Here is a 27441-nt window from a genome sequence, read left to right on the forward strand (position 1 = left end):
CAAATGCCTCATGAGGCAACAATAAGTCTGCATAGGAGCCAAGTGGCCCATCAGGCTGGGGCTTATCTCCAGTTTCTGTAGCATAAAGCAGCTAGGTCTTCGACAACTACTGTCTAATAATCTTTTCCATAAATAAACCTCAAATTTGTTATTGTAGCAAGCATTAAAAACGTTTTTCTTATCAGTGTCTATGAATGACAGTATTATCATACTGCCAGATAATACACTTCTCCACCCAGTATATATTTCTCTAGTAGGTATTTTTGCTATAAATCCTTTGGTACTGAAATCTGTTTTCACACTTTGCATCTTGGGATACATAATATATACCTGTTCAATCTTTTTTTCAAAATGGCATCAAAATTATTTTCTTAAACTTTGAAGCTAGGTTGAGCTAAGAAATGGTCTGCTCTTGTGTAAGTACAGTTCAGATAAATAAATCTATTAATGTTATGGTTTTCTTTTTTTTAACAGGTCCTTTCCCCATTTCTTAAAGAAACTCAAGTCCCCAGATTATAGAGGTAATTGTCACATTAGTGCATTGGCATAAACTTAAATTATTGCTCACAGACAAGTTACAAGTAAATAAATATTTTGAGGTTGATTTGTTGCTCAGAAACCTTTTGTCGAGAGTAGTTGTGCATTGAACGTGTAAAGAAAAGTCCTCTCTGATTTTACTTTTCAGACAGGAATGTGTTTGGAGTTCCCCTTTCAGTTGTCCTTCAGCGTACAGGTCAACCTCTTCCACAGTCAATACTCTTTGCAATCAATTACCTTCAAAGATCAGGTAAAATAAACATTGTCATTGCTGAAGCTTATATTTCAGTTTTTACTGATATAAATTGGCCAAACCAGCACATATTTCTTTCAGCTACATATCATTTCAGGGTTTGTTTGCTGACTGTACAACAATTACATGTTATTATGAATAAGTATGTCATCATATTGTCTCGGCATTGGATACATGAAGTTTATAATCAGATAACTAAATTACCTGACATGGTGGGTGAATGAAAGCCAAATTGGCCAAGTATGTAATTCTATAGGCAGTGCAGTTATTAAGTTTTGAGTCACCCGTTGCCTTGATCTTCACACTCGTAACAAACTTGTTACTTGGTGGGTGCATTGTATCAGTCTAACGTTATGTCACCATAACATCAAGGGCCCATCAAGCATACTCAGCCGTAACAGGTGTTATGGGTTTCGGCCCTTAATGACAGCCCTGTAATACTTTATAATGTTGAAGCCTAATGTGTGGTGTAATCCTTTAATCTACAGCTGTGGATGCTGTTGGCATATTTAGAAAGTCAGGTGGTAAACAGAGAATAAATCACCTGAAGGAGATGATCGAAGGAGATCCAGGTATAACGGTCTTTCTTAACAATTCTTTCCTGACAATAACCTCTACAGGTTGTGTTCTAATGGGAACAAGGTTTTCAACCTCAACCAGTTTTGGTTGATTTGGTCAGTGTCCCAATAGAAGACATTTTCAGCCTTACTTGGTTGAAACAAGTCAAGTCATGTTCTGTAATATTGAGATCAAGCATTTTTAACTTATTCCCTTGGTTGCTTGAATGTATCCAAATTATAAGAGTAATTAAGATTTTATCAGCATAAATGTCAGCTTATTTATCCTGATTGGCTGTTTATGTGCTGCAGATAACACTGACTTTGAAGGCCTGTCACCCTATGACATGGCTGACATGCTCAAGCAATACTTCAGAGAACTTCCAGAACCCATCTTGACATCAAAACTAGCAGAAACATTCATAACTATCTTCTCAAGTAAGTGGAAACCATTTGTGGTTTATGTGAGTTTTACTACGTAGGTTACAAATCTTCATTAATCTTTTTTAACCCTAATACCAAAATGGCTTTCATCAGAAAGAGAATAACCATTTAATGAAGCACCTCAAACTACTCCCTTTATAGTCAAAGCTCACAGACACTTTTCTCTCATGTTACACCTTCTCTAAAACTAATGAATCTACCCTGCTGTCAGCATATGGATTCTCTACACTGGTCTCCAATAATCAGTTATAGCATAAGTTGGGAGAATATGTCCATGAGTGATTGACTTGTTTGGTCTTACATTGCATTGATGAGGTGAAAGATGTAGGTAGAGCAGAATACACTTATTTTTACAGAACATACCAGTTGATCATGCGAACCTACAGGAGGTTATCATGGTGATTAAAGGCTTTTGTCAGAGGACCCAAGGGTTCTTCTTACTGGTTCCAGGTCTTTATGTTGTCGGTGTCTTTCCCTGTAGGTATTCCTTCCAATTCCAGAATGGAGGCAATGCAAGCAGCAATTCTTCTCATGCCTGATCCAAACAGGGAAGCACTACAGACACTACTGTTGTTCTTAAATGAAGTGGCTGCCAATTCTGAAAGAAATCAGGTAAATACAAGCATGAAAAAGAAAACAACAGAGCTTTGCACCATCACACTGTAGCATTTAATTTGGTTGCCAGATAAAGCGTTTTTGAGTTGAGTGTCGACAGTAATCAGGCAATTACTTTCGTTTTGGTTTTGGTACAGTTTGAGCTGGTTTAATAGGTAACTGGTTTGGTTTTGGTTTTACGACACTCAGTTGAATAGTAGCAAGGGACAACTTTGAGTGTCTGCTCAATCTGCACTTAGTGGTATCACTTGACTTGATTTATCATTAAACAGTGCTCTTCATCTTCCTCATTATTTCATCATCACTGATATTATCACTTAAATTATTACAAGCATCTTTTCTGACCACCTTTATCGTCATGGTTATGATAATAAGCTCACATCATGTGTGTAGATAAATCCCATGTCAACCACTCTAATGTGACCTCCAATTCTCTTTATTAGATGAATGAGAAGAATCTTGGAGTATGCTTTGCTCCATCACTTTTCCATTTGTGTGGCACCAAAGAGGACCCATCATCCCCTAAGCGGCAAAAGAGAACGCCCATGAACAAAGCTTCCAAAGAACTCACTGATAACTTGGTACGTATTTCCACCCCATCACCTCAGTACCTTCCTGATCCTTCCTTTAATTTGCACTTCAAGTTAAAGTTACTTTTAAAGCTCATCTCATCGTTGCTTGAACATCAAACTTTGGAAAGTGCAAGTTTCTAACGACAGCATAAATGGCGGAAGGACCAAAACGTTAATAATAAAAGACGTCCTTGTGCGTTACCTCATTCGAGCCTCGTACTTGTTAAGAAAGTTGAGGCCAGTAGATTTATAACCTGATGAAGTATTAAAGCGTATTTAAAACAAAGCAATGTAACAGAGAGTGATGTTTAGACTGATGTCTCCATGAATTTCTTGTTGTCTCAGGCTGCACACGAATGTCTGGCTCAGATGATTACCGAAGTCGATAAGCTCTTCTCGGTAAGTCGAATTCCTCTAAACTTTACATTTTACCGAGAGTTTTTCTCAGGCTCTACAGTATTGTAGTTGCTTTCACTAACCGAAGATAAGCTTAAGCTTAAATAAACAACCTTTTTTCTGAAGTCTGTAAGCTTTCAGCATCCAAGAGTTCGGACAACCATAAACATAAGTTTCGAAGAATCGAAATTATAGAATACGGAGAAAGATGCAGGCTAAAAGTAACCTCCAAAATACTGACTTGAAAAGTGAAAATGGTACCAATTTATGATGTCTTAACCATCTTGTGCTTTCAGATTCCCGAAGATACTGTCAAGAACAGTCGGTTTTCGTACATCGAGAAAGGCGAACCAGTTTCTTTGGAGCAGCTGGGAAAATCAAAATCCAGTCCCGAAAGTGGCTATCAGACTTACATCGAGTCGTGCATTGCTGGACTGCTCAAGGTAATAAACTAGTTGTAATGTTTAGTTGTGTTGCAAACAAATACGATGCTCTCTGCTCTGCGCGAAGGCAATCTTTCAAAGATTTTCCCGCCAACTCTCGCCGCGTGTGTCCAACGTCATTTCCTATTGGCTTACTTACAGTTATTCGGTCGCTGATTGGCTGTTTGTCTACGTGTTCCACTGGCACCTTCCGGAATTTTTGTATCCAGTAGAGAACTCTGTTCAAAGGGATTATCTTCTTGGAAGAAGAATTTATTTTAGTTAATATTCCTTTCTTTTCTCTACAGGAAGCGAAAGACAAATTCAAGGGTTGGGTGTCGCAACCATGGTACGACAGCTCGGTAGAGATTTCCTACAAGAAAGTCAAAGATGGTTACCCGCTTAGATTGTGGAGATGTGTTGTCGAAGTCAATGCTAGTCCTGATGATGTCATACGGAGAATTCTCTATGAAAGGTAAAAACCGATTTACGTCGGGAAACTCATGAGTAATGGTTTCTTTTTGTCGTAGACCACACACATTCTCGACTGTGTGTGATCTCGTTAAGTTCAGTTAAGATTCCTTTGAAATTCGCACCAGTTGGAGAATTAGTGCGTATATACGCAGCATTTTTTCGTTGCCTACTTATCACTGTGAGTAGCATGGTTGGACCACACTTTGGGGGGCCTCTTTGCATTCATCTGTATGCATGTAACTGTATGAGTACAAGCAAATTGTGGAGGAAACCGCTGGGGAAGAGGTTAAGCTAGCCTGTAGCGCTTAAATCCCATCCCTTACCTTCGGGGTCACCATCCACAGGATGGTAGCATTTAATTCTGAATCTTATCTATTTTATCCTGCGGAAACCGCTGTCGAGCTCTGGTTAGTGAAGACCATTTTACCTCCTCTCTCTAATAACTGGTGGCGTCTTTTTTAGGCATCTCTGGGATGAAGATTTGGAATCATGGGATATGATCGAGAAAATCGATGATCACACAGACGTCTTCTTTTACACCACAAAGTCCATGATCCTGCAACCGAAACGTCAACACGTGGTGCTGAGGTAAATACGTTATTGAAGCAACAGTGATGACCTCAGGTTCTCTGTCTTTGCTGCAAGCTACTGAAATTCAACTTTCACTTTGACGAAACTTGAAAAATTAAACAAAATTATTCAACATACCCAGCCAAAAAATGGTAAACCGAGCTCTCTTTAATTCAAAGGAAGCAAAATTAAAAAGTATATATATAATTTTCTAAACTTCATTAACACCAAAGAGGAAACAATCAACCAAAAGGAACAAGGATAGTTTAGAATGAGGAAGATTAAGAATTGAAAAGGACGAACTTCAAGACATTCAGGATCAACTTAAAGTTGCGCCGATCGTCTCTAACTTGTCTATTCTCTGTCTTATTTTCGAAGGTCATGGACGGACCTCGAACGAGGTGTCTGTGCGCTGGTGTCCACATCTATTAATCACCCCCGAGCCCCTCCCAGCAATGGAGTGCCTGCTATTGTACTCGCATCAAGATACCTTGTAGAACCTTTGGAAAACGGAAAATCTCGGCTAACTCATATAAGCCGTGTGGATCAAAGGTAAGGACTGTCTATTAGTGATGACGTTTTCTAAAATTTTACGCAACCTAACATAGCTATTGTATAAGGAAAGTGTGAAGAGTGAAAGGCTTGACACAATGATTTCGCTTGATGGAATCCATTGATTTCGCTTGATGGAATCCACCAAGCGAAATCATTGTATCAAGCCCAGGATGAACCATAACCCTAAACCCTCAAGTATTGCGCTTGGACAATGAACTTTTGAAAAGTCCTACAAAACAACTCTGTGGTCGATTTGTCATCAAAACAACGGGTCCGTCATAAACTGCTTGTAATCTCATACATCTCATTTCATCTTGTTCGTCCGTTATGCCCCATTTTCTTTGAACAAAGAGAGACAGAAATTTCTTATCACTGCGAATCACCGAGCTCAGTTTTCAAATGTAATTTTGGCAAAACAACGAGACTTTGACCATGGCACAATAGAAGCGGCATCTTTATCATTCGGATTCTCAGAGATAAGTGTAACCCGCTCTTTGTGATATTAAACTGTTCACCCGTGCGGTTACTGGTCTGTGTTATGTGCTGATAAGATCAAATTAATTTAAGGAAACTTATTGAAGTATTCTTTTCCTGATCGCTGCCTGACTCGAGTTTCTGCAGAACAACTTCATATCACACACAACCCACACGATTTTCCGCTTTACTTTCCTCCTATTTTATTCAAAATTATAGTCTTGCACGCAATAGAACTTTGTTGTCATTATAAAAATAAACCACTGAGATCATAAAATTTTGAGATACCTTGACTTTGTGAGGAATAAAGAAAAAAAAGAGGGAAAATATCCCCAGTTTCTGTCGAGCACAGCGGAGTTCCGAGATGGTGAACGTTGTTTTGTTCATCCTAAACAGAGGATGGGTGTCGTTTAGCCATTGAAGCTCGTTTCGTGGGCGCACCAGAAAGAATCCGCCCGGGACCCCCTTTTACTCTGTCGATAGTAGCTTGGGATTAACTTCCAAATCTCCCTATCTTCTTGCTCTATAGAACAAATTCAAAAGTGCACTTCATCAGAAAAAACCAGAAGAAGTCCCTGATGTAGTTGTTCGTCTCTGTACAGCCGTCCTGACGTAACAGAGTACCAGAAAAGGCTGTTCCGGTAAACAGTGAAATTTAAAATAATATTCTTTTTTTTTTTTTGCTCTTCTGCAGGGGTAGAACACCAGAGTACTACAGCAAAGCCATCGGGCCCTTCTTGGCTTCGTCAGTGGCCAAGGTACGAGACACCTTCCAGTACGGATCAGACGGCCCCGAAACAAAAGTATAGGAAACCCTATGGCTGCCCGAATGGCAGGGTAGAATCACCAATGCGTGGCCATGAACACACCACGATACAGTTATGGTATTCATGAGTGAGCTCTGAGAACCAACGACAAATTGAAAGCCCCAAAATGTCACGAAACCAGGATGCCCTATTGGAACACTTCTGTACCAAGATTTGAGAGCGACGCATGCTTCTCCCCTGCTTGGAATTGGGTGACGACTCTAGCGGGTAGCCTCCAAAAATCATACCTGCGACAAAATGGACTTGTTCTCTGAGAGAACATAATTTTTAAAAGGAAGATGTACAGAGTATTTAAAAGTTTTCATACGTAATTCACTCGTGTATTCACGTCCAATCGCTCAGTTCATTGTCACGTGAACATTTTTAAAAGTGAAATTCTGAAACAGTTCGTAGGTGATTATGTGGTAAAGACATTTTACGAAGAACGTTCAAGTCTTATTTATCAGTCGCACTGTGGCAAAATAAGCCGGAATTCGAAGCCAAATTGAGATATATTTTCTAGGTCTTTAGATATTGGCTTCATTTGTCAATTTTAGTTAAACGTTTTTATTGCAGTTTTTTGATAAGGTAAATTTTGTAAGATGATAAATTCCATTTTCAGCATAATATGTGAATTATGCTACGGCTCTTCCACTGTTAATTTATTACCCCTTGCGATGAATTATCCACAAATGTCTAATATATACGATGCATATCTATTTTGACATAAAAAATGCGCTCACAGATCACGGAAAAAAAGAGAAACCACTGTAAAATTGGTTCTATAATAAACACAATTTTGAAACCATCCCGGCTATGAGATTTTCTCCTGTGCGATTTAAGTTTAGGTTTTCAGTCCGATTTTCTCCGAGGGGGAATACCGCCATCACCTTCCCCCCTCCCTCTACCCCCTCCCCCTCCGGGAATTACACTACTCATTAAAACGATGTTCTCTGTAAAGCACACGCGGTCAGTTAATGAAGCTCAGTTACGGTATTTCGGCCATGTACAAAACGACCTATAAATTGAAGAAAACCTGAAAATAGTAGTTTACTAAGAGATAAAAACGCCAAAGGGATAATAACAATAAACCATGAAGGAACAAGAATGGTTAAGGATGGAGAAAGTTAACACGGATTGCAAACGACGAATTTGAAAAATTTAAGCTTCACTTTTCTGGATGCGAAAACCGTGACTTAGCTCCTTTAATTCAACGACCTATTGCAGTGTTTTGACAAACGTGTTAAATCTATTTTCCTTTATTTAGAGTTATTACGTATTCCAGTTGTTCCAATTGTCTAACGATGGCAACCGAACTGATATTCACCAAGGTCCCCCAATGAGTTGCCGGGCCAACCACAGGTGCTTCTTGTCACGCGGCTACGTCTTAAACAAGAATACGTTGTCACTTTACAACGCTCTAAGAAGCTAATTTACCGCATCCTGGCAAAAAACCGCCAATAAAATGAAAAACAGGTATACAAACATGCACAATGTAAGCTCAGTAAATATGTTGATACGCACGCAAAATGGGCTATTTATAACACTGGCCCACAAAAATGATTTGGTTTTTTTCTTCCTTTTTTCGCAAAGACCTCCTACGGATCTCAGTGCATGAACATGAGAATTAAGTGTTGTAGCAGTCATCCATCCACAGTGCAAATGAGTAACGTATTTTATCCTAAATAAGATTAAATGACAGATATAACACGCAGGCGCAGTGGGTACAAGAGCAGTATCTGCGTTTACGCACGCAAAATGGAATGTTAAAACACTGGTCTCGAACAATGAAGACATTTTCTTTCTTGGGAAAAACCTTCTGCGATGACTTGCACGTGAGAATAACAACTACTACTGCGCTGACTAAATAGGATGCCTTCCGTCAAGACGCCGGTCGTAGATTATCAGACTATAGCAAAGAATTACTAGACGCCCTCGCTCAGTGAAAATTTCCTTTTTTCCGCACGCAACAAGTATATAATAATACGCGGTATTTAAATCTTCATCATTTGCATAATATTTACCTTTGATATCCCGCGCAGTTCAATTTGAGGGCAATCAAACGCAAAACCGCTAGATTTACGCACTTCCGATCGATAACACAACAACATCCTACACAACGCTGACCTTACGGTACAAGCCAACTTGAACTTAATTATTAAACAACTTGTGTTCGCGTGTATGGCAGCACTGAAAGCAAGAGGCCACATTTAATTTTGCACCAGCTGTTAGATAAAATATTGGATCCTGGTTAAGGAAATTTTAAGATTGTTTCGCTAACCATGACTCTTGCACAGGCTCGGGCACGGCGGATGGAAGGAGGTGGAGGAACGTTTTACAAACCTCATTACCAGGAAATAAATTTCACGTCCCGGTCACTGAAGTACGCAGTTCAACGGAGTAGACTGAAAACGAGTTAAAGAAGGCCGCGGGGGTGGGAGGCGGGGGTTCCTCGGGTCTTCTCTGCCTTTGATTGGACTTGAAATGAAACTGGCATTCGCTGCGTTGCTCCTTTGTTGCTTAGCTCAGTCGTATCCATGGCAGAAGTTACCCAGATCCTATAGCCTGATGCCCGAGAAAATTCGAGAGTTCATTTGTCTAAACCCAAGAAATCATGAGCACTTTCATATACCGGTTCTTTTGCTTTAACAATAAAAAGAAAATTTCTGGTGTTACTTTTCAGTCTGTGAACCACCACAAATCTAATTAGCCATCTGGGAGCTGTTAAAGACGGATTTAAGAATTTTCCAAAATGGTTCCCACGTATGTTAGACGCCCCTTGCATACTTGACAATGCATTTCACCTGAGAAGTGGGTTTTATCACGTTCAGTTTTGGGTATGGAAGGCCGGTTGCCACAATCTAACAGAGGTCACTCAGAACTTTGTCGTGCACTGTAAACTGAGATCTTCAAGCCAAAGGGCAAACAGGATATTGCTGTGAAAGAATAACAAGGAAAGAAAGTTTTAAAAATAGGCCGGAGATAGAAAAAAAAAAGGAAACAGGAAAACCAGGAACTCTATTCACTGACGTATTAGTGGGAACCTCTACGTCAGAATTAAGCTAACGGCCGAATTTAGTTTATGAACGAATTGTCCGTCTGAGACGAATTTGCCTTTTAGGAACGGTAATTCGACTGCCTCAGACGGGTAAATCACCGAAGTATAAATCCAGTGTTTAGACGAATTATATGGCCCGATTCATCTTCGTCTGATTCGACCTCAGCACGTTTTCAAGATGGATTAATACCAACAAGATTTATCCAACTAAGACGAATAAATCGTTTCAGATGAACAAATCGTCTCCTTATGTAAATTCGGCGTCGGATAATTCGTCCCTATAAATTCAGCCAGTTTGACTTTTCTGATCATTTTTCTCTACTCGCTCCATTTGCATTCCTTGATAGAGGGGGCACTGTGGGGCTTCCTGAAGTGCCTTGATCTTACTCATGACCATATTATGGGTTCCTGACATAACACAACACGATGAACCCGGCAGGACTTAAAACCTGACGTCCAGTGCAGTTACCATGCAGGCCGACCATCGCGCCTCTCGCATCTTCAAAATCACGGCTGTAAATTAAAAGTTGTATGTAACCCCTGGTAATAAACCTCTCACGAGCTCTCCCCCTCTCCTTCCTCTCGCCCGCAAAAATGAACTCTTGAACAAATTTACCTAGAGAACTTAATACGTGGGCCCATACCCAGCTGAACTTTAGTATCTTCGGAAGTTGACGAGCCATCGCACCAACATGTCTAAGTCTATATCTTTGCACGGTTCGTTGCGCCAAACTGATAAACCAAAAATAGACAGTCATACACTTAACTGCGTTACGCTTCGTAGAAAACCACTTTCGGAAGTCATTAGCCCAATGGAGGCCGGTATGAAAGAGTGCTCATAAAAACCTTAATGACAGCTGATTTATTACACGAATGACAAGTCAACTTCATTGCGGTCAAAACATACAGTGTGCAAGCGATGATACGGAGCACAATAATTCGAAACAAACGCTTGTCGACGTATCTCTATTGACGCTCTTGTTTCACTACAGCCTGGTTTTCAAGTGACGACACGAGGTATGTATGTTTTCCATTGGTATAATAAGTTTGATGCGGATTTGCTGCGTCAAAACATTCCTCCGCGTTTGTCGAGCAAAGCATCTTGCTCCTAACCGGCCTCGGTGTTGATTTACGAAGATTTATAACGACCACGTAAATATAAAGTACGTCTCGGCAACCACTTCGTGCTTCCCTTCTTAAGCTTGTCACCACAAGTTAGCACAGCCTCAAAATGGCATTTATGGGGGCATTTAGATCCATTCAAGAAGCTAAGTAAGCAAATTCATTGTGATTAACTACTGCATCCCATGTACCATAACGTTCTGCTGACTGAGGTGGCCAAGCCAACCCTTTCCAACCCTTTAAAACGAAACTGTCCCTTTTAATACGATTCAGTCTTACCACATGTTCGTTTTCAAAATCTGTCGGTAAATTAAGTCTACATTCCCTATATAGTTATTTATTTTCTTTTTCTTGACACCTGTCGCTGGAGTATGCAATAATCTTGAGAAGGGATGACAAGTGGAAGTGATCCTAGGAAATTTTTTAGGAGATTTATTGATTAAACTGGGCAACTATTTGTGGGTAGCGCGTGAGAAGTTGTAATTTTGGCCGAAACACACAGAGAGGCGTGAATACTTGCTACACATGCAGAAGTTTTCGTTATACAATACCGGCGGAATGACTGAAGAAAGCCATGATGACACTTAAAATTCATATCACGTATAGTTGTGGAAACTTGTCGACGAGGTCAGATTTTCTGGCTTGAGTAACCATCTGCCTTCGTTCGTCTGGCTTGTATACAGAAAAATTTTCATCAAATACACATTTATTAGCAATTAGATTGTGCAAGGTAAAGGCGCTAGATTTCAAATTTCACCACGTACTTAGGACAGCAAAGACATAAGCATAACTTATAAGTTTAGAACAATTGATGATTGCCGGAAATCAGCTCGTATATGTGTAGAGACACTTTAATTTTACGGAACGGGCAAATCGTGATATTACACGATCACCAGTTCCGAGTTAAGAATGGACTATTTGCACTCTTGTTCTGAAAAGAATTCCATCGGTTACTGTGCATCAAACAACTTCATTACGTAAGTCACGTTTTCCGTGTATCCGCAAAGTTCGTGAGAAACCGATAGCGTGACTTTAAGCCGTATTGCGTGTTTGTAGAGGAACAAATGTACATCTATTTATGTTATTTATTCTAGCAAATCACCGAAAATTCAAAATTCAAAGATGTCGTAACAAATCGTAACCTCACCACGGCCACTACGAACGTCAGGGGCTGATTACACAACGTAAGAAAATGACATTTCTTTAACAAAGGGAGAGTATTCTTGAAAACAAAGGTCAAAAAATGTTTGCCAACAAGTCAGGAGTTAACAAAAAGCTCTTTTCAGTGTTCGGGTGTTTGGGCTATACTATTCAACAGCAAACAACGACACCGGAAAATCCTTAAATAGATCAAGTAAATCCGCTGAAAGAGCTGACAACACAACTGAACTCGGAACTCGCAATCAAGATATACAACGCGCTACCTGCCCAAACCACCGGCTTAGAATTTGTGTTGCGAGAGCAGGAAAAAAACTGCCCAAAACTAACTGTGGTCGAATGATGCTGAACTGAAGAAACTGGAAGCCGGCCGGCGAAGGCTGTACTCAAGAAATTATCACTTTGTGTGAGGGATAACCAGTCATTAATAGTCTTGGTGGAATTGGCCTCGGGCTATGCAACACAGTGTAGACTGTCTGATTGAGTTCTATGATCATTGAATAACTACTTATACTGTACTGAGACAGCCACGTGAGCAGCTCATCGGTCTTCTAGACGAACGAGATCTCCCTGGAGTCGTCTGCGACCTCTAACATTTGAATTTACGAGTCGTTAAGTGTCTTCTTGCTCAATTTTGGGGCGTCTGAGCATTCCCTTCCCGCAACCATAAATAAGCTGTCTCGTCCGAAAAGCTGTTTACTTTGCACTAAGGTATTTCGTTTAGAATTGCACGCACGCCAGAATTCTGGTCTATCCTGATCATGCGCGGTTTAAACGTTGACCTTTACACCTTATTGATATTTCCATCTGCAGTTGATTTCTACGCGCGCGCACTGTCTCCCAAACCGCAGCCGTGACCTGGCTGGTGATCGAGTGGAGACCTGCCAATCATCTCCTCACTGACGAGTGTTCATTGTGTGTGAGCTACAATAGCAGAAGGGTTGTTAGATAGCAGCGAGGCCTAACCACTGTGTCATTGTTCTCTTTTCGCCTCAAGGTGCGGCGTGAAATGATGCCAGAAGTCGAATCAATCCATCCTTTAGTCTCCAGCCACAACAGAGTGGGTCACCCGAGATCCTACAGTCAGTATTATGAAGGTGAGCAGTTGTACCGCTTGTTATATTTCGTGATCGGCTTTTGGCCATGGCTAATGCATCAGCGGTGACGGTTAACGCGCAAGAGAGAGCGTGCGCCCAGGCATCGGCAATTTTGAAACGAGAAAGAAACTAGAGAAATTGAAACAATCGGGAATTCTGGCAGCCGTGCTAGTCATCTTTAATATTGAAATATCTTTAAGTCCGCGCTCATGCTTGGTGAAGTGTTTTGATCACACTACTTCGTAATGTGCATTTTCCTACGAGTTTGATATGCCCTCAACAATGTTTTCTCCTCTTCACTCCATGCATTTGGATAGGAAAGTTAATAAACTAGGCAAACAACGAGAGACAGAAAGTCGTTCGAAACAGACAGACATCAAAATCGTGTTTTATAAGAAATTTGAGTTCGAGCCAAGTTAACCACGATGTCCACTTAAAGTAAAATATAATGTTACGGTACAGACAGCCTACAATTGTAGCACGGTAAAAATTATTGCTGGAAACTTGAGAAGGCAACAAAAATTGAACTAAGGGCGTCGAAAGGATGTCTGAAAACTCAGTCTAGAGCACTGAATTTCTACCTCATAGTTAGGCCAGGTCGCAGAGATCGTAAAATTTATTAAATGTTGACGAAGACAGAAATTTTGTGACACTTGAAGGCTCGACTAATGTACTGTAACTGATCCGCCATACGGATTTATCTAAGACCTCTCGTAAAAATTCACAAGAATCGATCGAGAAGTCAGTGGTAAAATTAGCTAGTAAAATGTTTGTTAAAGTTGGTTTATCTTCCGCTGAGCCGAGCACGTTCGGCACTAAACAAACAACGAAAAGCAAACTCAAACAAACCTCTACTTTGATCGTGCAGTAATTTGCGTGAAACGTGACGTTCTCACAAGGAAAAGGAAACGACAAAAAAGAAAAGGAAACATTTAAAAGGACGTAAAACTTTGCAGCGCAAACGGAATGTTAATTTCTTAATAACACTGCTTCCTGAAAGTTTACTTTTCTACCGAGAACAAGTGATTTACGATGAGCGTATGGTTTAAAACTACACAAAGTAAGATTGTCGCATACTAACGTAGACAGATTCACATAAAAAACGATACAAAAAGGTATTAAAATATGCCGTGATAAGACTTAAAACAAATCTTGCATAATCCTGCAAAGCTTTTATTTGTTTTAGCTGAAACTATTAGACATTGGTACGTGAAGAGCGAAGGAATTTGAATATTAAGTACATAGCACAAAAAATTCTTGAAAAACATAGGTTTGAATTGTTTAAGAATTAGACGTCCTTTTTATGAGTTTATCAATGTTGATTTGAATAACGTTCGCTCCCTTCTTTCTTCCCTTTCTGCCCCTTACCTTCTACCACAAACGGTTGAGCAATTTTTTAACAGGTGAATAAATCACACAGGTCTGTTCTTTCGACAAAGTTGTTTTACTCTCGTGTCGCTTGCGCGCCGCATAATTGGCCTATTATTCCAAGGTACTATTGTGTCGAATCTCTGACGAGGACGACAATTAGGATTCATCGAGATGTGAAGTGAAGTCCACGCCAACGAATAGTATATAGCCTCCGGTTATCGCAGCAAAACAAAGACCCGGCGCACGGCTTGCAAATTCTTATCTCACAGTTACGTCAATTCCTCGCCGCTGACGACTTTGTGATTACAGGTCCCCCAGGGTATACGAAAACAAACTTTATTTGGCCAAGTTTGCAAAGCCGTTGGAAAAACCTTCGCAATTTTTAGAAGTGACTTTTTTGCAACCGACAAACTCCACAGGTGGGGGGTAATTGGGAATCAGTGAGCGATGGCAATGCACGCTATTGTATGTCTGGTAAATACAAACCTATGAAATAACTTTAAACGTCGGCCGACAGGCAAGGGGGCTGGCAACGCAGCGTTATCACCCGCGGCCATCAAGCGAAGCTGCCAAACGAATGGCCTATTTGGTTGGCTTGTTTACTCGGCATTCTTTCCCTCTGTGTACTCAATCAGCTCTGTAAATCAGAGCTTTTTAACTTCGAAGTCTGTCGTTGAAGTTGCTCTGCTTGTCATTAATTGTTAAACACGGTGCTTGCTTGCTATGCGCGGCAAAATACAATGGAATAGGCTTTTCGCGCGTGACGTCATCTGCGATTGTTCGGCAGCCAATCGGGCACGGGCCTTTATTGATTTCAATTAATAGGATCTGCCCCCGCGTCAATCAATGACTGATTAGCAACTCACTCACAGCCAGCTACACACTGAATACTCAATTCCATTAGAACATGCGAATAAGAGGCAAATCATGAAAGTTTACTTGAGGTCCGACGCGTACCGAAGAGCTCGGACATTGCGGGTTCGTGCCAAGGATGTGACACTATACGGTGCGAAGGGAGAATATTAACCGCTAGGATATTCATGGTACTAAACGCCTGCGAGAACGAGTGGGCAACAGAATCGGAGGAGAGGGTTTCGCCATCTTGCAGGACTGCAACCCAATCTCCGAGAGCCATGAACGAATCAACCAACAGTGCGAGAGGGCAGCGTAAATACCGGAACATAAGTCCCGCTTATGAGGCCGAGGTCGTCGAGCAAAGCGAAGGCGACACGAGGCTACGATCGCCGAATTCTATGGGTACGCAGAGAGAGGATGCCGGGGATTCGAGCGAAGTGTCTCCGAGGGTCGAGATCGACGGGTCTCCTTCGGTTGGACATAAAAAGAAAGGGCTGCAAAAGCTTGCCTCGGGAGCCATCGCCAACATCGGATCTGTTTTTAGGGGGGGTACGAATGGGGAACTAGAGGGTCGAAGTGAGCCAAGCGCAGTTAGATCTTCTAGGAATGCAACTAAGGTCCCCTTTAACACTCACGATCTTGCTCTCGACTCAGATCCTGGCATGCAGGAAAAGCTGTCGCCGCCGCCATCGTCGTCGTCTTCGCAAAAAGAGGGATTCTTTCAAAAGGCCTGGCGAAACCGGCTGAAGGTGATACCCAACGCTGGCAATGCCCTGTGGATTCCTCAGGTATGATGCAGCGTTCACTGGGCTAACTGCTCGATGTCGCGTTACTTTACTAAGCGATGAGCCGCGATTCAATCTGTTATAATGCGCCACTGTGTAAGATTAAGCGGAAGGCGCGGATTGATTTACCAGTCGTGAAAATTGTATTAGAGGGGTTACACACAGGGTTTTTTCCATCGGCATCTTTACTACACCGTTCATTCCACGCGTTCCTGACCTTGCCTAGTATCGAGTGTCATCACACATCTTTATGCTGCAAGCGAGCTCCTTTCATCGCGTTTTGCCCGCATTTATTCAGCCTTGAAACACTGCATTTACCAGTATCATACACCAGATTCTAATAACAAAACCGCTAATTATGTTTGCAAACTTCTGCGGTGTATTTCGACAACATAAAACATATCCAGAGAATTTCGCTAACTCGTCTTCAACACGTTCTTGTGCCTACATTCTGTTCTGATTGCAGTTTAACAGGATTTATTAAAAGATCCTACACACGCGAAATTCCCTTGATCCACGCTTCTGTGAAAATACGAAGGGTTTTGCATTTTCAATCAGGCGCGAGTTTTAAGCTCTGTCTCTTTTTTATCTTCATGTTTTGCAGGAGGACTGCACCTGGAGTTCTATCGAAGGACGAAAAGTACAGCTCACCAACACTCAACTATCCGCGCTCTCTGTGCCGGAGTGTATCGCCCTTCAAAGAGTGGCTCAAACCCGGTTAAAGCAATTGAATCTTAAATGTCACGTAACAATCCCCAAAGGTATGGAAGCACAATGATTCATATCACAATAATGCTCATTTTGTTTTTGTATTAAGTTCTTTTGAAAGACCACTTCAAACTAGTTCGATTGCGGGAGTTGTGGTGCAAGACGAGAGAGAAGTCACATGCGTTTAACAATCAATTCAATTAGAACGACCTTTACGGTCAAGAGGCGCTTGTTGTTGGCTTTGAATATTATAAATAAGGCTTCGAGTGAAATAAGAGAGTGTCTGCGAGGACGCTGCGCAAATTAATGATTATGGTACTTATTTATCTCTTGCAAATATGCGACAAGATCACTTTATAATTGCTGGCTGAGCGAGATGATGTGCGAAAATAACGCTATAATGCAATTAAGCTACCTGCACCTAAAAAGAATCAAACACGAAAATAATTGTGCATCGAAGACAAAGCAGCCAAGTCGGCAACTGCAGAATTGCGTCGGTTGTGAAATAGCAAGTTTTGAACCAGCCATTGTGTAATTTTGAAAGTCGCTTGTCATTATTGTACTATTAAATTTATAAGCTTGTGTGTTCAAATCATAAATACTTGTTATAGTATTTATTCTTTTGGCAGTAATCGCTTTTCTCTTGTGACGACGGCTTTGTTTCAAACAGTAGATCGACCAATCCCTTCCACAGACGGCAATGTACAACGGTTGTTTATTTCGATGTTTATTTCGTGGTTTCCTAAACGTTTTTGTTCTGAAACGTTCTTCAAATCGCTTCGAATTTGTTTATCACTCCGTTTCCGCAATTGTCGTCATTTATCCGGTTAGCTTAGCATCCTAAATTATTTGACAGCCTTAACCGAACGTTGTCATCAAATGTTTCGCTCGTTAGGAAGTTAAGCCTCGTGCAGTAAGCGTACTTAGTTGCCTCGACGCTTCGACATGGGACCACGAAAATGAATTTGTCGGCTTTGGCTGAGCTAAGCTAAAGTGCATGCAAATTTTTCTTGTTCTGAATTCCTGCCTTGTCATAACAAACATATCAGTGAGTGATGACCTGTCGACATTTGTGCCATCAAGGGTCTTAAATCTGTTAATTCAAACTGTAAGGACTTATTCGAGCCAATATCAGTCTTTAATACCTGGCTTTTTGCCATGCTGACAATAGTCATGTATCTAAATATTAAACACCCTCTTAGACAAAGCTATTCGAGATGAAAAGCGGAGAGTATTTTAAGCCTCTTCTTCCCTGTCTAAACTATATGAATATGATGCAATAAATCCACTGTCCCGGACTAAACTGGCCTGCTGGAAGGAAGAATTTATCAAATATAACTGAAATCATCTGTTATGATTAGGTTGAAGGCTGGCATTTGCTTTCTTAAGACAAAATTTGTTTTGAAAACTTCTGCAGAAGTTTATAATGTTACAGAACATATGCTCTGAGAAGTGACAGATGGCTCCATTATTCCCTGTTGAGGCTATTGAGAGCATAATAGATACTTAACGCTATTTTTGGCCACGTTTATGCATTTCGTGAACTATCAGTTACTTCCTTCTATAAACAAAAAAAAACGCAGACTGCTAACAGCAACATTCAAGCGGAATTTTGGAGAAATAAAATCTGAAGTGCTTTTATGTCAGTTGTAGGTTGATTTAAGAAAAATCTTAAGTAACATGTTTATTTTATGGAAAAATGTTTTCTATATCAAAAAAGCGATTGCAAAAGCTTTGTCTAGAGGATATATTCATAGCACATCTGCAATGATTCATGCATACATTGTCCTAATCAGTTTACACATCCTAAAAATTCTTGCCTACACCTTCATAAAATTACAAGCTGACCAGCCTAAGGTTAAAAAAGTATATGAAATATTCATATTTCTATGATGCAATTGCTGCTATGTTGGGCAAGAAATAGTATTTCTAAGGTCACTGGCTATTGCAGCCATGAAGAATGTTTGCTCTGAAAAGCTTGGTCTATTGCTTAAATATGAATAATAACTATTCATCATTTAGAACATATTCAGCATCGTCAACAATTACTATATAATCTATTGCGAAAAAGGAAGCAAATTAGAAAGACTACATTCTTATGGGTCTTATGCATATTCACCTAAAAAAAATGTTCACCTAAGGTTTATTTCTTATGGAACATTTTTTAGATTGTTTCCAATCTACTTCAGTGTTTTCCGTGGTCACTAATATTATTCATTCTTTAACAACACCAGAGAGTTATTTTCAAACCAAAATATATCCTGACTTCTTTCAATATTTTGTAAACACAAATAATGTTATTTCTTAAAAGAGCTCAACGTAAGCCGTTCAATATCTGACGTGAAATATATCCACTATTTGTAAACACAAATAACATTATTTCTTTAAAAAGCTCAACATAAGCCTTCAATATCAAACATCAAATATGTCCTGACTTCTTTCCATATTTGTAAACATAAGTAAATTATACCGGTATATGTTATTTCTTAAAATAGCTCAACATAAGCTTTTTAATATTAAACAGATTACTTTTCTGCTCTTAGACCCACGAACTCAAAGGAAGTCTCTAAAGAGAGCGCTATCATGGAAGACACGGAACTCTGGATCAAGTCTTTTTGATAAAGACAAAGATAAAGGTTGGTGGTGTAATAAATATATGCCATTTGTAGTTGTGAGTGGTCAATATCAAATTTCTCCCTACAATATCATTGCATGGTAGTGACAAGTAGGGAGATGAGGGTTAAGTCTGCATACAAGCCAAGTGGCCCATCATGCCGGGGCTTATCCCTGTTTTTATAGCACGAATTATTTCTATTTCCCCCCTAGATAAGATGTTAGTCTATCGCAGGGTTACCCCGAGCATTAAGTTTGCAGGTACCCATTTATACTCCTGGGTGGAGAGAGGCACTGTGAGAGTAAAGTGTCTTGCGCAAGAACACAACACAATGTCCCTGGCCAGGGCTCGAACCTGACCACGTGATCCAGAGACACTAGCACACTAACCATGAGGCCACTGATGAGAATATGAAGAGTATCTTCAGCAAGAGAATATTTTCTTGATATACCACTACGTTCTTTTACCTTGAGCTTTCGTGGCTAGGTAAATATATACCACCTTCCTCATCCATTGTGGGGAATAATAGGCCATTTCCAAATACCTCGTGCCTATGTTTGAAAATGACCTTTCATATGAAAATGAGTTTGATTTGTATGAAAATGAACCTGTAGGGGAGACACATTTTCAGATGAATGGTTTTTTACAACGACTCCTTTCAACGCAGAGGCAAAATGCAACTCAGAAATGACCTATTAAACAATAATAAGTGTCCCTGTTCTTTCCTTTGCTTCAGTCACTATCATTTCATTCCCTGTTGTTTATCAGCTTACTGACTAAATGCCTATCAACATTTTTTCAGAAAATGGTGTATTTGCAATACCTCTACACAAGGCTGTCACAGCACAAGGCACCCCAGATTCTATTGAACCTAAAAAACCTCAAAAGAATCTTAAAGAAGGCACACCATCAATATCATCAACAACCTCTGCTGGAACTCCAGAGGCACCTGATGACTCGCCTAGAGTCAGACGGCATTCATCAGGATCAAGTCTATCACAGAGTTCAAGATCATCTGTGGAGAATTCAAGTCCAAATACAGATAACAAGACTTCCTCAAATAAAGACCAACCTTTAGAATCAACGAGTTGGAAATCTCGACTTATTGAGGCACTGACACTTCTGTCATCGTCTGCCTCTGCATCTTGTTTGATGGACAAACAGTCAATGCTCAGTCCCTCACCGCCTCAAGTTCCACCAATCGTCTTACAAGCAATTGAACATCTTCAATCATATGGTATGGCCAGTCTGTAAAATTAACATATCAGTGTTAACTATCTATCCTATAGACAGGCTTGGTGCACAAAACAGCATAGTGACAATGTTGCACAGTCAATACATTATTGCAAATCAAAATACCTTGCTTATGTTATATGTTGCTAGTTGATATATGATCAGCCTCCTGAGATAAAAGTCAGAAACAGGCATCTGTAATTAACTAATTAATTGCTATTTTCTGGGAAAAGATTAAGAATCAAAGTGGTTAAAAGTTTCAGACCAAAATAAGAATTTTGGTAGAGAATTTTGGTAAACGCTTGCATTGATTCATTATACATTGCAACCATACTTTGTTGTCAAAATAACTGTAGTGGGAAAGCAGGGATAAAGTGGCAGGGACAACAACTTATTTGATCTGTTAGTGTTCTATGCATAACATGGAAGCTGTTTTGTTTTGTAGGTCTGCATGTTCTTGGAATTTTTAGAGTTGGAGGTTCAAAGAAGCGAATGAAACAAGTAATGTAGTTTGTTTGTTTGTTTTCTTGATGTGTTAATTCTACGTCAGTTTGTAATCAGTCCACCTTTTGTATAAAAACAAGAATTTTAATTTCAATCAAGGCAAACCACAATTTTTTTTAATACCAGATGAGAGATCAGTTTGATTCTGGAGAGAAGACGAAGTTCACAGAAGAAGACAACCCACATGATGTAGCAGCATTATTCAAGGAATACTTCCGGGACCTTCCAGAGCCACTACTTACTCGAGACTTGTACTCTGCCTTCTTAGAAACACAAAGTAAGCTACTTTGTAATAATTATAGAGAAACTGTGTATTTATATGGGTTATTGACCTAGCATGAGGTCAGGATGGCTGGATACTGGCCAATTTCTCTCTTTTTGCATATTTATGGCCTGAGACAGAGTCAAGGTCCATAAACTCCCCCCCCCCCCCAAAAAAAATGAGTCCAATATCCAGCCATCATGACCGAACAAGCTTGGTCAACAGAGCATTTATTATATTGCCTTTCGGGAAATTTTTCTTGCCGGACACAGCAGGTAGTCACGAGTGGGCAAGATAGCACCATCTTGGCCCTCGGGTGGCCAATCACATTGCAGAATTTGGTTCATCTTGCCCGCTCATGGAGCTACCCATATAATAATAGGTGGTTATCATGGTCTTCCTCCAAAAAATATATTGCTACTGGTCTTTAATGATCTACTTAATGACTGTATAGGAGGTTAGCAAGTACTTGAAAGACTTTGTGGAAAAAGGCATATATTGCTCTTTAGGCAAACTTTCAATTTTTTGCAAGATTGACTTGCTTTGACATGAAAACACCATTTGATAATTTTTTTTATTGATTTTGCGCTTTGTTTTTCGAGAAAAAAAGTAGGAAAATAGCAGAGGTTTTTCCTTACATTGTTATATTCATGCTGTTATGTTGCTTTTATGTCATTATGTCAGGATATTCACAGTGCAAACATAATGACATAACAACTTCCTTATGTCGTTATGTTGTTATGTCACTAGTGTGAACTAGGTCTAGCTTTGGAAGAAGGTTAATAAAAAGTATTGTGTGACTTATTTCTTTTTAGCCTTTGGCGATCCAAATATACAGATAACAGCTCTCCGTCTGCTATGTTGCTTGCTGCCAATTCCTAACAGGGACACATTAAAAGTACTCTTGGAATTTCTGGCTGAAGTAGCACAATGTGCAGCAGATACCGTTGATGGCAAAGGGAAGGAAGTAAGTTTTTACTTCAAATTATAATATTTGTTTTTAATTTTGCTTGATTTATTTGCCAGAAGATCTGCCAGAAAATCACTGCAAAGGATTCTTTTGTTTAAAAGATAAGCTTAAAGATTACGTAAAGGATGACAGAATCATCTAAGCTGTAATGAGCTAATGGAACTGTAAGCTTATACTGGCTGGGCTTAGCTTATGTAATTACCTTCACATTTAAGCATTAACGATTCCAAAAAGCTGCAAAAAGATGAAGGCTTAAACCCACAAATGCAAACGGATTTCCGCCTGTAGTTTCACCCCGCTGAAAAGTATTTTTCTTTGGCGTGGATCAACAAGCGGAGGACCGTCTACGTTGGCAGCTTAGATTCAGCGAAGATCCGTCGATAGCCGCCGCCATTTTGCCCTTTTGCCCCGGGCTAGCCAACCGAAAGGATTGGAAACTAACTAATTTAACGCCTGGCTAAAATGTTCTTCGTTCACTTTTCTTTCAGATTCCTGGAAACAAAATGACTTCCCAAAACCTAGCAATCATAATTGGACCAAATATTTTGCACAAGGTACGATGAGAACTAGTTACACAATATTCAGGGTTCATTGCCAACAACGATTTATGAAATATCCGAGATACTACGCGGGCTTTCATTGGTCGACAGGTGTGTTTGTACAAGATGAGAGTATGTAAACACGGTTGTGACGTTTCAGACTCTCGTATTTTTAGAAATATTTTATAAAAGCAATAGAGTACTTTTTCCGTGTTTACATAGCCTCCCCTGAGCAATCAGGACCTCTCCACTCCGTCCCATTCAATTCAGGGAAAAAAATTATTATAAGTGATCATTCTATTACAAAACGAGTAAAGGGGTCGTAACGAATCTGTAATATTGACACGCCTGTTGCAGAAAATAAAATATTCGTGAGAAGTGAAAAAGTGACCCACCCAAAATGGAAAATGTTCCGGTAATCTTGTGTGTTCTCTATTTCTGAAATAAAGAACTGATAACAATTCTCGGTTTCTTTCTTCACCCAGGTTAAAGGACAGCATCACGACTTTCTAGTAGAAGACAAGGCTCGTGCGGACGAAAGGAGAGAAATTATAGACGTTGTACAAGACATGATTGAACATCACAGCCAGTTGTTCGAGGTAGAAATATTTGTATTGTTACTTTTCTTGGTAGAAGTGTGAAGCTATGCTTTGTGCGACTCACAAAATGAGAGTTTGAACCATCAGCGCCACAAGATTTCTATGCGCTTATAATACGCGGGAAAGTGAGCTTTGACTGTGATCTTTTTCGTTTGAAGGAGAAAAGAAACATGCCTTAGTTTGGTACGTAGGGTCCTCGTTTTGTCGAGTAAGCGTGATGTGCAAGTAGAATACCGGGAACTACTTAGCCTGAGCTAGGCTCAATGCGCCCATCTCTAGTCTGCAGTGATGGGTATATCCCTTTGTATGACCCCACCCCACCCCCACCACCTTATGTAGATACGCGGAAGAAGACATCAGCATGAGGCGCATTTGCTTTCCTGTTCTCCGTCTACACAGGTTATCCTTGTAAACGCTGTTCTTGCCAGAGCATCCCAAGAAATTCAAATTTGATTAAGAACTGTTTCTTCAATTACGCGAAACATATATTGTACAAAAGATCTGGAGTTAATTTTCTTATTTAAGCTCTTTTGCGTTCTTTCAGATCTCAGCGGAAATGCATCACGACGCTCTCCTTCAACTTCTGGAAAGTGAACCTGAAATGGTCGATTACATTTTGAGAAGGAAGTTGTTACGAACTCACGGTGCCAGGTAAACATCCTTATGATATTAAATATCTTGATGATAGCAACTCGCTACTGATATAGTTTTTTTGCTCACTTAATTCTTTGTTAACAGCTAGGCCAGTAAAACGCACAACAACGAAGAAATGCAAGTTATAGCTTGACGTTACGCATATTACAGCCTATGCGCGTCCATTATTGATGAGCGATTCTTGACTATCTAAGCGAAATATTTTAATTCCACTTTTCTTTGTTTGGTTTTAGGTTTTGCCATTTTAACAGCATTTGACTTATGCTCGTTTTAGCGTGCGTACAATAAAAATCAGTTGTAGTAAAATAAGCTGCGCATGTCGATGGTACGCAGTGGCCTTCGCACAACATCTGGATACAATGTGCAATTTAGAATTGTTCAGGTTAAGAGAATAGCTTAGACTTCGTAACTTTATAGTTGGTACGGCAATGGGAATCCAATCAAAATATCCTGGATATCGAAACATTGCAATAATGTGATCCAAAATTGGTCAAAGCGATATTTTAGGCAAGTACTTTGTTGTCACTGTAAAGTACTTACAGTACTTAAGGTAGTACAAAATAACCTGTATTCTTCCATTTTTTTCATCTCTCTACACAGCTCTGATTTGGAAGATGACCCTTTCGCTTTTGAAGGAGCAGACAAAACAGAGACATCAATAAGAGGGCGTGTACAATCCGCGGGAGCGGCAGAACGTTCCGCAAGGCGCTTGTTGCACGCGCATGGATCGCGCCCACTCGATGACACGAACTGGCGCACGAGACAGCCACCACCACATTCAATAACACGCAGCAGTAGCGACAAAACAAATTACGGTTCGGTATTTCCTATACGTAGTTACTCTTTTAATCAAGAAGACTCAAGACATTATCGCGAGCACACGTTCGGCCGTCAGTTATCTTCACCCGCGGACGATAACTTGTCGCCAGTCACTTACAATTCTAATTACAAACTAACCAAGCGCAAGACGCCACCGTTGGCGCGCTCGTTGTGCAGATACGACGGCTCCGCCCTCGAGCAGCCTCCATCACCTGCTCTGTCTTCAAGGTCGCCTTCGGTGTCATATTCAAACTATTCCACGCCTCCTTCTTCTCCTTCGGGATCTACTGCTTTTGCATCTGCGGAATCTAGCTCTTCGTCGCCGATAACGGGCCGAACTTATGTGATGGACGAGGGACCGACGATAACCGAATGGACGAGCTTTCAAACTGAAGTCGATGTCGAGTTAGCTCGGGAAGACGACGAGTACACTCGAAGACAAACTTTCGATTCTCGGACTTTCAATCTGTCAGACTGGCAACGGGAAAATTGGTTCCAATGGGAGTCTCTCACTCAACAGAACAGCAGCCAAAAGGACTTCCTGGAGCAAGAAACGTTAGTGTAGCAATTTTGTGGTAGAAAATTCTTTGTTAGCTGTCGAGTGGCATAAGAAAGTGTTCGGTAATGAAACCCTTCTAATGAAACAGTCGGGGGAACAAGTGCCGTTTGCGGTAAATTTTCACTGACGAACCAGAGGAGTCTCCGATTCTTTATGTCGCTGGGACAACTATGGTAGCAAAGACTGCGGGCTCAACTGGTACTTCATCCCCCGACTGTTAGTTAGCTGGAGATTTAAAAAGAGGTTGACACTGTATAACATCGTGGTGAATCGCGGTTATAGCATTTATTTATGTAAAAAAATAATAGGAAAAAAGAGTGGCCTTCTATTCTCGAGTTGGGGTAGAAGAAAGATGAAATTCATACAAATCTACACTGCGTGTAGACGCTACGAGTAAAACCGACATCGGTGACCTTCCTTCCTGTTATAGAAGGTATAAATATGATTAAGTTTGCGACCATACGATACATGTAGAGGAGAAGGAAAACGCCCCTCCCTTAGAGTAAGAAAGTCCGCTGTATGGACGTCCTCGTCAAGTTCCGAAAGATCTTCGGAAAAGATCCGACTACAGTCAGTGATCTTCGGAAGGTCTTCGTTTATAACTTCGGCTAATCCTCTATTTAGTTTGATGTTCTGTTATGGGTCGGAAAATCGAGTGGTGTATGCTAGGAGAAATGCAACTGAAACTACCTTGATCCATAGTATTTTCAAACAATAGAAGCTGTTATTTTCTTAATACTTTTCCGAGTCAGAGAAAGCAGACATGAGATGTCTTTATTCAATCGACTTCAAAATTTCATATGAGCACCTGGCTCCACGCAGATTCGTTCAGTGCTTCTGATTGGTTTGATAATTAGCACGAAAATTCAAGACTAACCAGTCACCAACTAGAGATTCTACTCTCTCCGTAGAGCTATCTTATTAGACATATTCATATTTGCCTGCTGGCATCATCTTATCTGATTATGTTGAAATTGTACGCTTCGCGAATTAGTAAACTATGAAATTCGTCAAAATTATAGCTAAAATTACGAGAAGCTTGCTTCTTAGTCCTCCGTAGTAAACTATCGAAAATTGCTAGTCCATTCTTTATGAACAAGACTATTATTAGTATTATTGTACTTGTACAATAATAACATGGGTAACACTGAAACACGGCAAACAACGGACTAAATATAGAGACTTATAAATGCTTTAAAGGCCAAAATAGCGAGTTTTATTGCGTAAAGTAGGTGTTTTTCTTAGTGATAATTTAGTCCGGTTTGCAACTCGTTTCACGTATGCAACTCGAAAGACAAAAAACCTTTATATGCATATTATTGGAATATATACTTTGTGTACATTATGCTTCCAATAGGTGATATTTTATAATAAATACTTTATGAGAGAGACTGTAGTGTTTGGTCTGGTTGTTCAAAAACTGTAAAGTTGAATTAGTGGATTCCTCATCCTGTCCACATGGGAAGGAAGTATTAAAAACGATAACCTCGATCATCTAAGGACTGTTTTTATCGAGGAAATCTGATTGAAAAGCAATTGAACATCAGAAAACTCAAAACGTTTGCAGGATGGCCTGAATGTCAGCCATTTTCTCCCGTCGCTTACTCCTGAGGTAAAAACCCTTGTATTTTTTCTTGGGGGGGAGGGTGGGGGGCGGGAGAGATTGTTGAATGAATAACTCTCCCTCCCCCAATGATGGGTATCCCACCGATTAAATTGGGGGAGGATGATCATCGGCAATGTGTTTGAAAGTAATTCCTTACCAGACTCTTGTTTTGTGGGAGTGGTTCGACCCTATAAGTAGGGGCCTAAGGGGTGCCCGTGCCACTTCGTTCTGACAAACCTTTCCAGTGGAAGGC

The 27441-nt window shown here is 40.3% G+C and overlaps 2 protein-coding genes and 1 long non-coding RNA gene across 15 annotated transcripts in view; 2 read left to right on the forward strand and 1 right to left on the reverse strand.

The window, feature by feature from the left end:
• The window catches only part of LOC110040233 (stAR-related lipid transfer protein 13-like), a 40810-nt gene extending 33327 nt beyond the window's left edge, over positions 1-7483 (forward strand). For all 9 annotated transcript variants that reach the window (XM_089273018.1, XM_089273013.1, XM_089273012.1 and 6 more), the window contains 12 exons: positions 475-521; positions 686-787; positions 1279-1362; positions 1660-1785; positions 2273-2403; positions 2850-2987; positions 3324-3377; positions 3671-3817; positions 4105-4271; positions 4733-4858; positions 5219-5392; positions 6564-7483. In XM_089273018.1, the coding sequence (XP_089129144.1) occupies positions 475-521; positions 686-787; positions 1279-1362; positions 1660-1785; positions 2273-2403; positions 2850-2987; positions 3324-3377; positions 3671-3817; positions 4105-4271; positions 4733-4858; positions 5219-5392; positions 6564-6678 (1411 nt within the window). In that variant the 3' untranslated portion in view covers positions 6679-7483. The remainder of the gene's footprint in view (positions 1-474; positions 522-685; positions 788-1278; positions 1363-1659; positions 1786-2272; positions 2404-2849; positions 2988-3323; positions 3378-3670; positions 3818-4104; positions 4272-4732; positions 4859-5218; positions 5393-6563) is intronic.
• Positions 6536-10418, reverse strand: LOC149103490 (uncharacterized). The gene is made up of 2 exons (XR_016201879.1): positions 10350-10418; positions 6536-9611 (listed from the first exon to the last, which is right to left on the reverse strand). It is a non-coding gene; the product is annotated as an uncharacterized LOC149103490 (long non-coding RNA).
• A 204-nt stretch (positions 10419-10622) lies between these two features.
• On the forward strand, positions 10623-26973 carry LOC110040232 (rho GTPase-activating protein 6-like). 5 transcript variants are annotated; one of them, XM_020745439.2, is made up of 13 exons: positions 10623-10750; positions 13011-13110; positions 15991-16124; positions 16726-16882; positions 19373-19465; positions 20246-20680; positions 21122-21177; positions 21307-21457; positions 22258-22409; positions 22901-22966; positions 23437-23550; positions 24095-24201; positions 24805-26973. In XM_020745439.2, the coding sequence occupies exons 2-13, from the start codon at positions 13023-13025 to the stop codon at positions 25586-25588; spliced, it is 2337 nt and encodes a 778-aa protein (XP_020601098.1). In that variant the 5' UTR covers positions 10623-10750; positions 13011-13022; the 3' UTR covers positions 25589-26973. The 5 variants fall into 5 exon arrangements, with proteins under 5 accessions (XP_020601098.1, XP_020601099.1, XP_020601096.1 ...); XM_020745440.2 differs by lacking the exon at positions 10623-10750 and adding an exon at positions 11987-12724; XM_020745437.2 differs by lacking the exon at positions 10623-10750 and having other exon boundaries at positions 12786-13110.
• The last annotated feature ends 468 nt before the right edge of the window (positions 26974-27441 follow it).

Source organism: Orbicella faveolata, unplaced genomic scaffold, assembly GCF_042242905.1.
Source record: "Orbicella faveolata isolate gen_17 unplaced genomic scaffold, um_ofav_v1 contig_35, whole genome shotgun sequence".
In the NCBI taxonomy this organism is placed as follows: Eukaryota; Metazoa; Cnidaria; class Anthozoa; order Scleractinia; family Merulinidae; genus Orbicella; species Orbicella faveolata.

Bases quoted from the DNA above. Each gene is read 5' to 3' on its own strand.
- LOC110040232 (XM_020745436.2), top strand. From the start codon at position 15,522: ATGGTACTAAACGCCTGCGAGAACGAGTGGGCAACAGAATCGGAGGAG. The intron at 16,125-16,725 runs GTATGATGCAGC...CATGTTTTGCAG, and splicing joins ATGCCCTGTGGATTCCTCAG to GAGGACTGCACCTGGAGTTC. The intron at 22,410-22,900 runs GTAAGTTTTTAC...CTTTTCTTTCAG, and splicing joins TTGATGGCAAAGGGAAGGAA to ATTCCTGGAAACAAAATGAC.